Source organism: Heterodontus francisci, chromosome 1, assembly GCF_036365525.1.
Source record: "Heterodontus francisci isolate sHetFra1 chromosome 1, sHetFra1.hap1, whole genome shotgun sequence".
Taxonomy (NCBI): domain Eukaryota; kingdom Metazoa; phylum Chordata; class Chondrichthyes; order Heterodontiformes; family Heterodontidae; genus Heterodontus; species Heterodontus francisci.
In genome coordinates this window covers 156535253-156548490 of record NC_090371.1, presented here as the reverse complement: position 1 = coordinate 156548490, position 13238 = coordinate 156535253, and the positions used below count along the sequence as shown (strand labels likewise).

Here is a 13238-nt window from a genome sequence, read left to right as displayed (position 1 = left end):
GTGCTCATCGAAATACTTCTTAAATGTTGTGAGGTTTCCTGCCTCTACCACCCCTTCAGGCAGTGCCTTCCAGATTCCAACACCATCTAGATGAAAAATGTTTTCCTCAAATCCCTTCTAAACCTCCTGCCCCTTACCTTAAATCTATGCCCCCTGGTTATTGATCCCTCCGCTAAGTGCAAAATTTCTTCTTATCTATCCTATCTATGCCCCTCATAATTTTGTATACCTCAATCAGGTCCCCCCTCAGCCTTCTCTGCTCTAAGTAAAACAACCCTAGCCTATCCAGTCTCTCTTCATAGCTGAAACACCCCAGCCCAGGCAACATCCTGGTGAATCTCCTCTGCACCCTCTCCAGTGCAATCACATCCTTCCTATTGTGCAGTGACCAGAACTGTACACAGTACTCCAGCTGTGACCTAACTAGCATTTTATACAGCTCCATCATAACTTCCCTGCTCTTATATTCTATGCCTCAGCTAATAAAGACAAGTATCCCATATGCCTTCCAAACCACCTTATCTACCTGTGCTGCTGCCTTCTATGTGGTCTATGGACAAGTGCACCAAGCTCCCTCTGACCCTCTGTACTTTCCAGGGTCCTACCATCCATTGTATATTCCCTTGCCTTATTAGTCCTCCCAAAGTGCACCACCTCACACTTCTCAGGATTAAATTGCATTTGCCACTGCTCTGCCCATTTTACCAGCCCATCTGTATCGTCCTGTAATCTAAGGCTTTCCTCCTCACTATTTACAACACCACCAATTTCCACGTCATCTGCGAACTTACTGATCATGCCTCCTATATTCACATCTAAATCATTATTGTGCACGGCCAACAGCAAGGGTCTCAGCACCGATCCTGTGGTGTATCGCTGGTCACAGGCTTCCAATCGCAAAAACAACCCTCGACCATCACCCTCTGCCTCCTGCCAATGGAGATAGCCCCGCAGCAGCAATATAGATTGAAACACAGAAACTGGCACTTGCTTTTGCTCAATAAAGCTGGCATAATTTTTTAAACATACTTTAAGGAGCCTATTAAAGGCTGGACTTGGTGATAGCAGTGTGTTCTTCTGTGAGAGAGCTCAAACTGTGTCCCATTGGCCAGGCACAAAGCTACATTGCTAAAAGTCATAGAGAAGGAAGCAATTTATAGCAGAGCTATCAAGTCTCACTGACTTTATTTCAAAAGGGGATATTTTAACACAACCCGCCCATTGGAAAACGGACGGGATTGGATACAATGCTGGCCTTACATCCCTCCCAATTTTACTATCTATTGAAGTCATTGCTTTGTCACATTGTACGGGTCATAAAACCAGCGATCCACCCATTTTCATCAGATACCTAGTGATGAGTTAGGTTAAAATTACCCCATAATGTCACATATTTTAATGTAACACACTCTATAAAGTGACTACTACTCTGTGGGGGTCATTTTGACTTTGGGCAGTGGTGTAAAATGGGTGATAGTGAATCGAAAGCTCGCTTTACATCTCCCCATTTTTATTTGCATTGAAGCCATTGGAAAAGATATAAAACACGCTGTTAATTCACTATCGTCTGTCTTATACTATCGCACAGTCACAATCTACCCTCTGTGATTAAATGAGTTTATAATCTGTCTGCCTTTTTTCTGATCATAAGTATCACCCACAACAATTCCCTGATGTTGAGAGCTGGCATTTCAAGGCAAAAAAAACAATTACGGTTGAACAAAGTTAGGATTTAAGAATTCAAATGTCAAGATATTGAAATAACAGGAAATAAAAGTTAAACTGTACCTTTAAAAACACTTACACATGTGAAAGAATGACTGTCTTCCAGCTGTTTGAAGTCTGTTGGGACCAGGTGTTGTGAATTTTGTTCTGATTGGAATTGTTCAAATTTTATGCAGACCGTGTTTATATATTTTACACATTGTTCATTTTGTTTGACAGGTTACTGAATGCCAATAAGATTAATTGCCTGCGAGTGGATGCTTTTCAGGATCTTCATAATTTAAACCTTCTCTCTCTATATGACAACAAGTTACAGACCATTGCCAAAGGCACTTTTGCTCCTCTGCGTGCCATCCAGACATTGTATGTATTCCTTTATAATCTCAGCTGAATGGGAAACTTCTATCCTATGCAAATGTGAAAATAATGCATGATGTAAATGATACTTTTACACATTAAAAAAAAACATATCTGATTTTCTCCCCCATCTTTACCCCATGAGGGTAAAGCAGTGGATGTGGTGTATATGGATTTCAGTAAGGCGTTTGATAAGGTTCCCCACAGTAGGCTATTGCAGAAAATACGGAAGTATGGGGTTGAAGGCGATTTAGAGCTTTGGATCAGAAATTGGCTAGCTGAAAGAAGACAGAGGGTGGTGGTTGATGGCAAATGTTCATCCTGGAGTTTAGTTACTAGTGGTGTACCGCAAGGATCTGTTTTGGGGCCACTGCTGTTTGTCATTTTTATAAATGACCTGGAAGGGGGTGTAGAAGGGTGGGTTAGTAAATTTGCAGATGACACTAAGGTCGGTGGAGTTGTGGATAGTGCCGAAGGATGTTGTAGGGTACAGAGAGACATAGATAGGCTGCAGAGCTGGGCTGAGAGATGGCAAATGGAGTTTAATGCGGAAAAGTGTGAGGTGATTCACTTTGGAAGGAGTAACAGGAATGCAGAGTACTGGGCTAATGGGAAGATTCTTGGTAGTGTAGATGAACAGAGAGATCTTGGTGTCCAGGTGCATAAATCCCTGAAGGTTGCTAACCAGGTTAATAGGGCTGTTAAGAAGGCATATGGTGTGTTAGCTTTTATTAGTAGGGGGGTCGAGTTTCGGAGCCACGAGGTCATGCTGCAGCTGTACAAAACTCTGGTGAGACCGCACCTGGAGTATTGCGTGCAGTTCTGGTCACCGCATTATAGGAAGGATGTGGAAGCTATGGAAAGGCTGCAGAGGAGATTTACTAGGATGTTGCCTGGTATGGAGGGAAGGTCTTACGAGGAAAGGCTGAGGGACTTGAGGTTGTTTTCGTTGGAGAGAAGGAGGAGGAGAGGTGACTTAATAGAGACATATAAGATAATCAGAGGGTTAGATAGGGTGGATAGTGAGCGTCTTTTTCCTCGGATGGTGATGGCAAACACGAGGGGACATAGCTTCAAGTTGAGGGGTGATAGATATAGGACAGATGTGAGAGGTAGTTTCTTTACTCAGAGAGTAGTAAGGGCGTGGAACGCCCTGCCTGCAGCAGTAGTAGACTCGCCAACTTTAAGGGCATTTAAGTGGACATTGGATAGACACATGGATGAAAATGGAATAGTGTAGGTCAGATGGTTTCACAGGTCGGCGCAACATCGAGGGCCGAAGGGCCTGTACTGTGCTGTAATGTTCTAAAAAAAAAAAAAAAAATCTCCTGGTCTCCTCTGAGATATGCACTGTGCCCTGGCAGGAGACCAGGCTTCTGCAAGCCCAGATTCAGATGACCCTCAATTCAGTTTGCCTCATTACCTGTAGGGAAGCAACAATCCTCTAGTTGTGGCATAGGTAATTGTGGATGCAAACTCATAATCTGCCTCTCCATGGCATATCCATTGATCATAAAGAAAATACGTAGTCTGTTAAATCATAGATATATTCAACAACTGGACTGTGGCTTCTCAAGAAGTTACAAATCCAATGCATGTACCCCAGGTGCAAGGCGCATGTTTCAGTTCTACATATTTGACTTGAGACATAATGTCCTTTCAATTTCTTACAGCAATTGTTATTTTTTTAGAATGATGGAATCATAGAATAGTACAGCACATAAGGAGGTCATTCAGCCCATCAAATCTGCAGTGGCTCTTTCAAAGAACCACCCAGTAAGTCCCACTGCCCCACTATATCCTTGCATTTGTTTTTCCTTCAAGGGTTTATACTATTCCTTTTTTAAAGCTACAGTTGAATCTGGATCCACCTTACTATCAGGCATTGCATTCCAAATCCTAACCACTCATAATGTAAAATTTTTTTCCTCATGTCATTGCTGGTTCTTTTGCCAATCATCTTAAATCTGTGCTCTTTGGTTATCGACCTTACAGGCATTGGAAACAATTTCTCTTTATTTACTCTATCTAAACCCTTTATGATTTTAAACACCTCGACCAAATCTCCTCTTAATCTTTTCTGCTCTAAGGACAACAATCCCAGCTTCTCCAGTCTATCCATGTAACTATAATCTCTCATCTCTGGAACCATTCAAGAAAATCTCTACTGCATCCTCTTCAATGCCATCATGTCCTTCCTAAAGTGTGATGCCCAGAATTGGCCACAGTACTCTAGCTGGGGCCAAACTAGTGTTTCATTTATGAATTATGTATTTTTTTGTTGTGGTGTGGTTCTGAGGTAGGAAAGCCATCAAGTATAATTCCACAGTGGGGGAGAATCCTCGACTGAGGAAAAAGGAAGACATATCAGAAGACATATCAGAATCCTCAACCAAGGATTCCCCCCCCACTGTGGTAGACAGGGCCCTCAACCGTGTCCAGCCCATTTCACACTGCTTGTCCAAAAGTCAATATTTGATGAGCAGAAATTTCTTCCAACTAAATATTGGGAAGACCAAAGTCATTGTCTTTGGTCCCTACCACAAACTCCATCCCTGATGATAGTTTCCATCTTTGACAAGTGCCTTAAGCTGAGGAAGACCATTTTTAACCTATGGAGTTATGGTTGTCCTACAAGACTGCGAGATCTCTATGCTCTTCCAATTCTGGCTTCTTATGCATCTCTGATTTTAATTGATCCACTGTTGGCGGTCATGCTTACAGCTGCCTTGGCCACGCTCTGAAATTCTCTCCCTTAACCTTTCCATTTCTCTAACTCTTATTCTTCTTTTAAGATGCTCCTTCAAACCTACCACTTTGATCAAACTCTTGGCCATCTGTCCTGATACCTCCTTATGTGGTTTGATGTATTTTGTTGACATCACTCTTGTTAAATGTCCTGGGAAGTCTTACTACGTTAAATTTGCAATATAAATTTAAAATGTTCATGATGTCCAGTCTGTTTTGGTTCCCATAGGCTTGACTATTCTAACACCCTCCTAACCAACCTGCACATTCTTCCCTTCATAAAGTTGAGGTCATCCAAAACTCTGCTGCCAGTGTCTTCACTCATACCATGTCCCATTCACCCATCACCCCTGTGCTTGCTGACCTACATTCTTTCTTTTCTTTCTTTTGGGCCTCCTTATCTCGAGAGACAATGGATACGCGCCTGGAGGTGGTCAGTGGTTTGTGAAGCAGCGCCTGGAGTGGCTATAAAGGCCAATTCTGGAGTGACAGGCTCTTCCACAGGTGCTGCAGAGAAATTTGTTTGTCGGGGCTGTTGCACAGTTGGCTCTCCCCTTGCGCCTCTGTCTTTTTTCCTGCCAACTACTAAGTCTCTTCGACTCGCCACAATTTAGCCCTGTCTTTATGGCTGCCCGCCAGCTCTGGCGAATGCTGGCAACTGACTCCCACGACTTGTGATCAATGTCACACGATTTCATGTCGCGTTTGCAGACGTCTTTATAGCGGAGACATGGACGGCCGGTGGGTCTGATACCAGTGGCGAGCTCGCTGTACAATGTGTCTTTGGGGATCCTGCCATCTTCCATGCGGCTCACATGGCTAAGCCATCTCAAGCGCCGCTGACTCAGTAGTGTGTATAAGCTGGGGGTGTTGGCCGCTTCAAGGACTTCTGTGTTGGAGATATAGTCCTGCCACCTGATGCCAAGTATTCTCCGAAGGCAGCGAAGATGGAATGAATTGAGACGTCGCTCTTGGCTGGCATACGTTGTCCAGGCCTCGCTGCCGTAGAGCAAGGTACTGAGGACACAGGCCTGATACACTCGGACTTTTGTGTTCCGTGTCAGTGCGCCATTTTCCCACACTCTCTTGGCCAGTCTGGACATAGCAGTGGAAGCCTTACCCATGCGCTTGTTGATTTCTGCATCTAGGTTACTGGTGATAGTTGAGCCTAGGTAGGTGAACTCTTGAACCACTTCCAGAGCGTGGTCGCCAATATTGATGGATGGAACATTTCTGACGTCCTGCCCCATGATGTTCGTTTTCTTGAGGCTGATGGTTAGGCCAAATTCATTGCAGGCAGCCGCAAACCTGTCGATGAGACTCTGCAGGCACTCTTCAGTGTGAGATGTTAAAGCAGCATCGTCAGCAAAGAGGAGTTCTCTGATGAGGACTTTCCGTACTTTGGACTTCGCTCTTAGACGGGCAAGGTTGAACAACCTGCCCCCTGATCTTGTGTGGAGGAACATTCCTTCTTCAGAGGATTTGAACGCATGTGAAAGCAGCAGGGAGAAGAAAATCCCAAAAAGTGTGGGTGCGAGAACACAGCCCTGTTTCACACCACTCAGGATAGGAAAGGGCTCTGATGAGGAGCCGCCATGTTGAATTGTGCCTTTCATATTGTCATGGAATGAGGTGATGATACTTAGTAGCTTTGGTGGACATCCGATCTTTTCTAGTAGTCTGAAGAGACCACGTCTGCTGACGAGGTCAAAGGCTTTGGTGAGATCAATGAAAGCAATGTAGAGGGGCATCTGTTGTTCACGGCATTTCTCCTTTATCTGACGAAGGGAGAACAGCATGTCAATGGTCGATCTCTCTGCACGAAAGCCACACTGTGCCTCAGGGTAGACGCGCTCGGCCAGCTTCTGGAGCCTGTTCAGAGCGACTCGAGCAAAGACTTTCCCCACTATGCTGAGCAGGGAGATTCCACGGTAGTTGTTGCAGTCACCGCGGTCACCTTTGTTTTTATAGAGGGTGATGATATTGGCATCGCGCATGTCCTGGGGTACTACTGGACCTACATTGGCTCCCAGTTAAGCAATGCCTCAATTTTAAAATTCTTATGCTTATTTTCAAATCCCTCCACAGCCTTACCCCTCCCATCTCAATAATCTCCTCCACCTCCTCCCCACCCTCCAAAATATCTGCATTCCTCTAATTCTGGCCTCTTGAGCATCCCCAATTTTAATTACTCCACCATTGACAGTCATGCTTTCAGCTGCCAATGGCCTAAGCTCTGGAATTCCCTCCCTAAACAACTCCATCTCTTTACCTGTCCTTCCTCCTTTAAGATGCCCTTTAAAACTAACCCCTTTGACCAACGTTTGGCCATCTGCCCTAATATCATCTATGTGACTCGGTGACAAATTTTGCTTTACAATATTCCTGTGAAGCACCATGGGGCATTTTATTACATTACTTTGCTCTATAAGGACAAGTAATTGTTGTAGTTTATGTACCTGAACCTGACCGCCCATCCCAGTCACCAGCAGGTTATTTTTATTATAGAGAGCAATTGTATCTCCTATTTTGTTCCCTTCCATATCTTCAGAACAATCTCTATCCCTGTAAATTTAGCTCTCAGTCTGTATCATTAAATCATGTCTCTGTGATTCTTATATCATAGTTAGGGCCTTACCAAATTCATAGCTGTGAAAAATGCACAATCCATGAAATCTTGGGTCCTCCATGAAATCAGCTATTTTGCAAACTTCGCATCAACGCTCACCACACTGATTGGTAGATGAGAGATGAGGGACGGCTTCCGATGCAGTTTTGAGAGAAACAGTTTCAAGTATTCGCAGACACGTGAGAATGTCAGAATGAACAAATCAAAAACGGCCACAACCATTACAGCAGCACATGAAGTGAAAGAATTTGGAAGCTAAATTCTGTATGGTGATGATGGAATACTGTTTTGTACAAGCTACAATGTTTCATTGGATCACACATGGCAGGCAACAGTTCCACGCCACTTAGAGTCCGAAAGCCATCGCAGCAGAGAAAGCATACGACACTGCACTGCTGGAAAGCGAACGCGCAAAAAAGCAAACAACGATTTCATCTCTTTTTAAGAAGTCAACAGAGAGCTCAGAAAATCATCAGTTGGTTACAATGGAACATGTGGATGCTTTTGCAAGTGCCAACATACCATTGGAAAAACCTGATCACCCAAAGCTGCAGGTATTCATTCAACATAATGTGCAAAGTGGTGGTTACTTGCCAAGTGCAAATAAGCTATGACAGGACTACCTACCCAAGGTTTTTGCTACACATTTTGCGAAGATGAAGTCTTGGATTAACACGTGAGTCTTTTGCAATTATTTGTGATGAGTCCACCGATAAGCAAGACAACTATTTGCTAGTTTTTCCAGCACTTTCTGTTTTTATTACAACTATTTGCTACATGTTTTGTTTGATTTTATGTCTGGTAAGGCCAAAAATGTACAGTCTGGAAAGCTTCACAACAGTGCTCAGAGACTGGATTCACCTAGAAGCTGCTAATTATACCACAGTTTCCCAAGTGATATACAAAATCTTTTCAAAATACAGTGCAGATTTAAACAAAGTGTCTGCTTTCATTAGTGACAATGCAACTGACATGATAATAGCTTTCAAATCTGTGATCCAAGGTGTAATGCCTAATGATGTCCATATTACATATGGACATATAGGGCTGCATTTAATGGACCCACGCCACCCGCCCCCCCCCCCCCCCACCATACCCCGAGACGGGTTCAGAAGTGGGAAAGGGGTCCATTGAATTGTGGCAAGGAGTGGAGGGCCCATCGCCTCTCGGTCACACCAGAATTTAGTTGGGGGCGGGATAAGCCAACGACGGCCTTCCTGCCCAGAGGCCAATTGAGGCCCTTAAGTGGCAATTACCAGCCACTTAAGGGCCTCTCCATGCTGCCACTGGGATGTAAGCGACAAGGGAAGGGGGGCCTTCACCATGCAGGGAGGTCACTCTGTAAAATGAGGCAACCTCTCTGTAGGCTTATGGTGGGCTTTCCTCCATGGGCAGTCTGTGACCCACGGAGGGCGCCCACTGGGAAACACTTCACCTACGTGACCCTCTCCCCCTGCATTAAATGCCCACCATCCCCCACCCTGCCCGCATCAGGGCCTGCTGGTCTGGTCCTGGCAAAGCCGCTTCACTTACCTTGGGTCCGGGCTCCAGCGCTGGGCCTGGGTCCAAGGCCTCTTGTAGTGCCAGCAGTGACCATTGCTCCCAGTGGTGCTGCCAATACTACTGAGCTGCCTGCCAGCCTTCTGGTTGGCACTTAAGTGCCTGAGCGCGGTAAATTGTGCGGGTGGGGGGGGCACCGAAAGACCGAGGCAGGCACCTCATCAGCGTGACAAAATGTAGCCCATAATTTGTCTTGTCAGCTACATTAGAAAGATCTTCAAACACTGCCCTAACTACAAGCTTTCATACAGCCAACACATTGCAAATGCGGCTGAAATGGTTGAAATTGGAGAACAAAACATTGCCCTTCCTCCAGAGCCAGTAATTGAAATTCCTGGTTTCGGGCATTTCAATATCATGCAGCTCACCTGAAATACTACTCAGAGTGCATCTCAGAAGAGCTCAAACTGACACCGAACGAACAGGTTTTAACAGACATTGTAACCCTTCAAAACGATGCTCAGCTTGATGAGGAGGTTCAGTTTGTTGCCAAGAATGCTACAAGACTGATGGATTTCATCACTTGGTTTCAATCCTGACACATCACAATCCAAAAAGCTTACAATAAAGTAATGGCTGTACTGTTATGGGCTGAAGCACAGTCAAATGAATAACACTCAGATGACTCTAAATTAATTACCTGTTTTCAACAGGTGTTTTCTTGCATGGCAAAGAAGCTCAAATAATATTACTGCTACGGGGAAGAGTCAAGTGGTGAAGAAAATGTGGCTCAGAGGTTTCCACAACCTTCTGCAGTGTTCCTGAAAGCTGTGCATATCTCTGATCCTGTGCAAATGCACCTGTTGATGGTGGATTAAACTCGTTTGATGTGATTCCTGGCTTTGACAAGAACTGTAGGCTGGAGATTCCTGCTTATAAAAGCATTGTGAAAGAAGCAGATAGTACTTTGCCTGAGCTGCAGTTTCGGAACTCTGTGGAATACAGAATCCCCACTTTGCATGGCTAGCACGGCGCTGTCTGACATTTCCAACGAACTCTGTGTATGTGGAGAGAACTATGTCTAAACACAGACAGGTGTTCACAGCACAGAGAGAGGGAATGAAGAAAGAGACAGTTGCAGATTTCTCCATGCTCATATTAACCACTGACTTCAGTGGGTAAAGAATGTGACCTGTTTATAGTCAGCTTTTTACAATAGTTTTTGAATATACAATAAATGCCATTTGAAACCAGAAACCTCCCGTCTTTTTTTTGTTTAACTTGATCATTTTCATGGTTTGTTGTGACACCTTGAAATTTATGATTTAAAAATGTGAAATTGTGAAAATCATGATTCTTAAAATGCTGTGACTGTGAAACATGTAAAATTTGACCGTGAATTTGGTAGGGCCTTAATCATAGTTCTCTTTCTTAGAATACACTTTGTTCAAGTTCTTGACATTTGTATATAGAGTCTTGAGGCAGTGACTCTGCTTTCTTAATCGTACCCTATCAATTTTTTTTCGACATTTACTACCACATGGTTTCTTAATTTCCCTACTTTTGATATCCTCTCCTTTATTAAAATCTCATCTGACATAAAAGTTCCTACCTCCACTAATTCTGCGGTTATCTTTTCCTCTCCTTGCCAAGCTGTCTGGGTGAAAACTTCAAATTGCCCTAGTTAAAATCCTCCCCAAGTTCTCTATTTGACCTCTCTGTCAGGATATTGATAAGAGCTCAATTTTGGTGAAGCAGCTCCCATTTGTATGGTTTTTCCTGCCTGAGATCTCACGCCAATGTCGCAGAAATGTTAAACCTTCCCTTTTACACCAATTGTTAAGCTTTGCTGTTTCTAACCTGGCCTGGAACAGGCAATAATCCTTAGATTACTATTCTCGACATTCTGGAATTTTAATACATCGCCTAATTTCTCAAGCTCCCTTTGCAAATCTCCATCCTCTGTTTGCCTATGTCATTGGTTGCTAGATATTCTATAACTTCTGGCTGATTACTCTCTCTTTCCAGAACTTTTCCACCCACACTGTTATGTCCCTTACCCTAGTACCATGGAGGCAATACATCATTCAGGACTCTCAGACACAACTGCAGAAAAACCTATCTATTCATCCAGTCATAGAAGGCCCAATAACTACCATTTGTGTTTTCTTCACTTTGTAACGGCACAGTGGCGCAGTGGTTAGCACCGCAGCCTCACAGCTCCAGCGACCCGGGTTCAATTCTGGGTACTGCCTGTGTGGAGTTTGCAAGTTCTCCCTGTGTCTGCGTGGGTTTCCTCCGGGTGCTCCGGTTTCCTCCCACAAGCCAAAAGACTTGCTGGTTGGTAGGTAAATTGGCCATTATAAATTGCCCCTAGTACAGGTAGGTGGTAGGGAAATATAAGGACAGGTGGGGATGTGGTAGGAATTTGGGATTAGTGTAGGATTAGTATAAATGGGCGGTTGATGGTCGGCACAGACTCGGTGGGCCGAAGGGCCTGTTTCAGTGCTGTATCTCGAAATTCACAACTCACCCCTTACCCAGGATACCACTAGCTTTGTGGTGTTGCTCGTGATTTTTATTTTCAGGAATTATTTCCACAGTTAATAACACAGTTATACATGAATAATGCAGTTTTTACATCTCTGGTAATGAAAGCAATATATGCCTTCACAGCTCCTGTCTGCCTTAAATAATTTAGTAGGAAGCATTACACTTCTGTCATATCTCATCTATGCAGGTAATAAGCAGTTTTGAATGTGATGCAGGACTAAAAGTCACTGCATCGAATGCTAAGTCGTACATTGTAAATTCTTAATGTATCCGGGTCCCACTAAATGCATTACAGCTGCAACTAACAACGGGAACCATTAGCTGCTGTACCTCTTCCTTTGAAGAGCTCCTTGCACTACTGTTTTATATCCTATGGACAGGGTTGATACATTTTTTTTTTGATCCTTCTGTTTTTTTGTTGTTCACCTTCATAAAAGGCATTTGGCTCAGAACCCATTTATTTGTGATTGCCACCTGAAATGGCTTGCGGATTATCTCCACGCAAACCCCATTGAGACAAGTGGTGCCCGCTGCACTAGTCCTCGCCGTCTGGCAAACAAGAGGATCGGGCAGATCAAGAGCAAGAAGTTCCGCTGCTCAGGTAATATAATTATTTGAACTTTGTTATTTATTTATATATGTAGTGATATTAATTACACTGTCTTGGCTGGAAGCTACTCTTTTATGGATTCTGAAAATTCATCTGTTGTTCTGTGAATTATTAAAACTTTTGGAATCTTTTTTTTTACCCTTTTGTTTCTAACTCAGTGCTAATTACAACACACCAGTCTTGTGCAGTTTGCTTTGCCATTTTTTATTGTTAATGAGTTGCAACCTGTGGATTTAATATGAAATAAACTGTTTCTTTTTCCTTCGGCTGCTAACATTCAGGTGCATCTCTTCTGTCTTCTCTCTCTCTCTCTTTTTTATGTTTATAGCAAAAGAACAATATTTCATTCCAGGTAGGTTTGTCTTGCAGCAGAACTGACCAGCTGTGGATTTCCCATAGGATTTAGTGGAGTGTTGCATGCTGTAGTAATCTGGTGAATCTCCCCAATAGACAGCATTTTTCGGTAGCTGAATCTGGTCCTACCAAGAGCTTTGCATGAAACCTTTTTTAATCCAAGTAGCTGAATCCTTAAGCCCATGTTTCCTTGTGTCAGCTATGCAGTTGCCATGCGTCAGAGTTCTTTTTATTGTTCTTTGGTTTTATTGCCAATTCCGAACTATGGTCACTATTTATTGAAGATAGTAGCGCATTATTTACTCCCATCTTAGTGGAGTTAAGCATTTGTTGTCGCGTTTCGTACATTATTGCTTCAACGAAAAGCTTTTGTTCATATCACATGGAAAGGGGACGGTGTAAACACTTAAAGCTAGATAAGAAATATGGATCACAACATCATCTGACCTCCCCTGTTACAATTCCATTGGTGGAGGAAGCGAAGTTTACTTCGTATGGTACTTTGGGAGGTATAACAATCAATTATACCAGAAGAAAGTATCTTGTGTGCTCTAATCATAAACTAATCCACTTAGTGCTGTGAAAAATAAAATTAAGGCCCTGTCCTGAAAGCAAGAAAATTCCTAGGATATCCACAAAACCAAACATCATTCCTTCTTTGTGAAGCCACGTGAGTTATCTGCTCCCAGACTCCTGTTGTGTTGTCAAAGACTTGGAAATTCCTTGGAGGAGGACTGATTTACAACAACAATAACAACTTGC

The 13238-nt window shown here is 43.4% G+C and overlaps 1 protein-coding gene across 1 annotated transcript in view; it reads left to right on the top strand.

Annotated features, from left to right (window-relative positions):
• The window catches only part of slit2 (slit homolog 2 (Drosophila)), a 503804-nt gene that overhangs the window by 383493 nt on the left and 107073 nt on the right, over positions 1 to 13238 (top strand). The window contains exons 13-14 of the mRNA XM_068037597.1: positions 1945 to 2088; positions 11950 to 12113. Coding sequence (XP_067893698.1) covers positions 1945 to 2088; positions 11950 to 12113 — 308 coding nt within the window. The remainder of the gene's footprint in view (positions 1 to 1944; positions 2089 to 11949; positions 12114 to 13238) is intronic.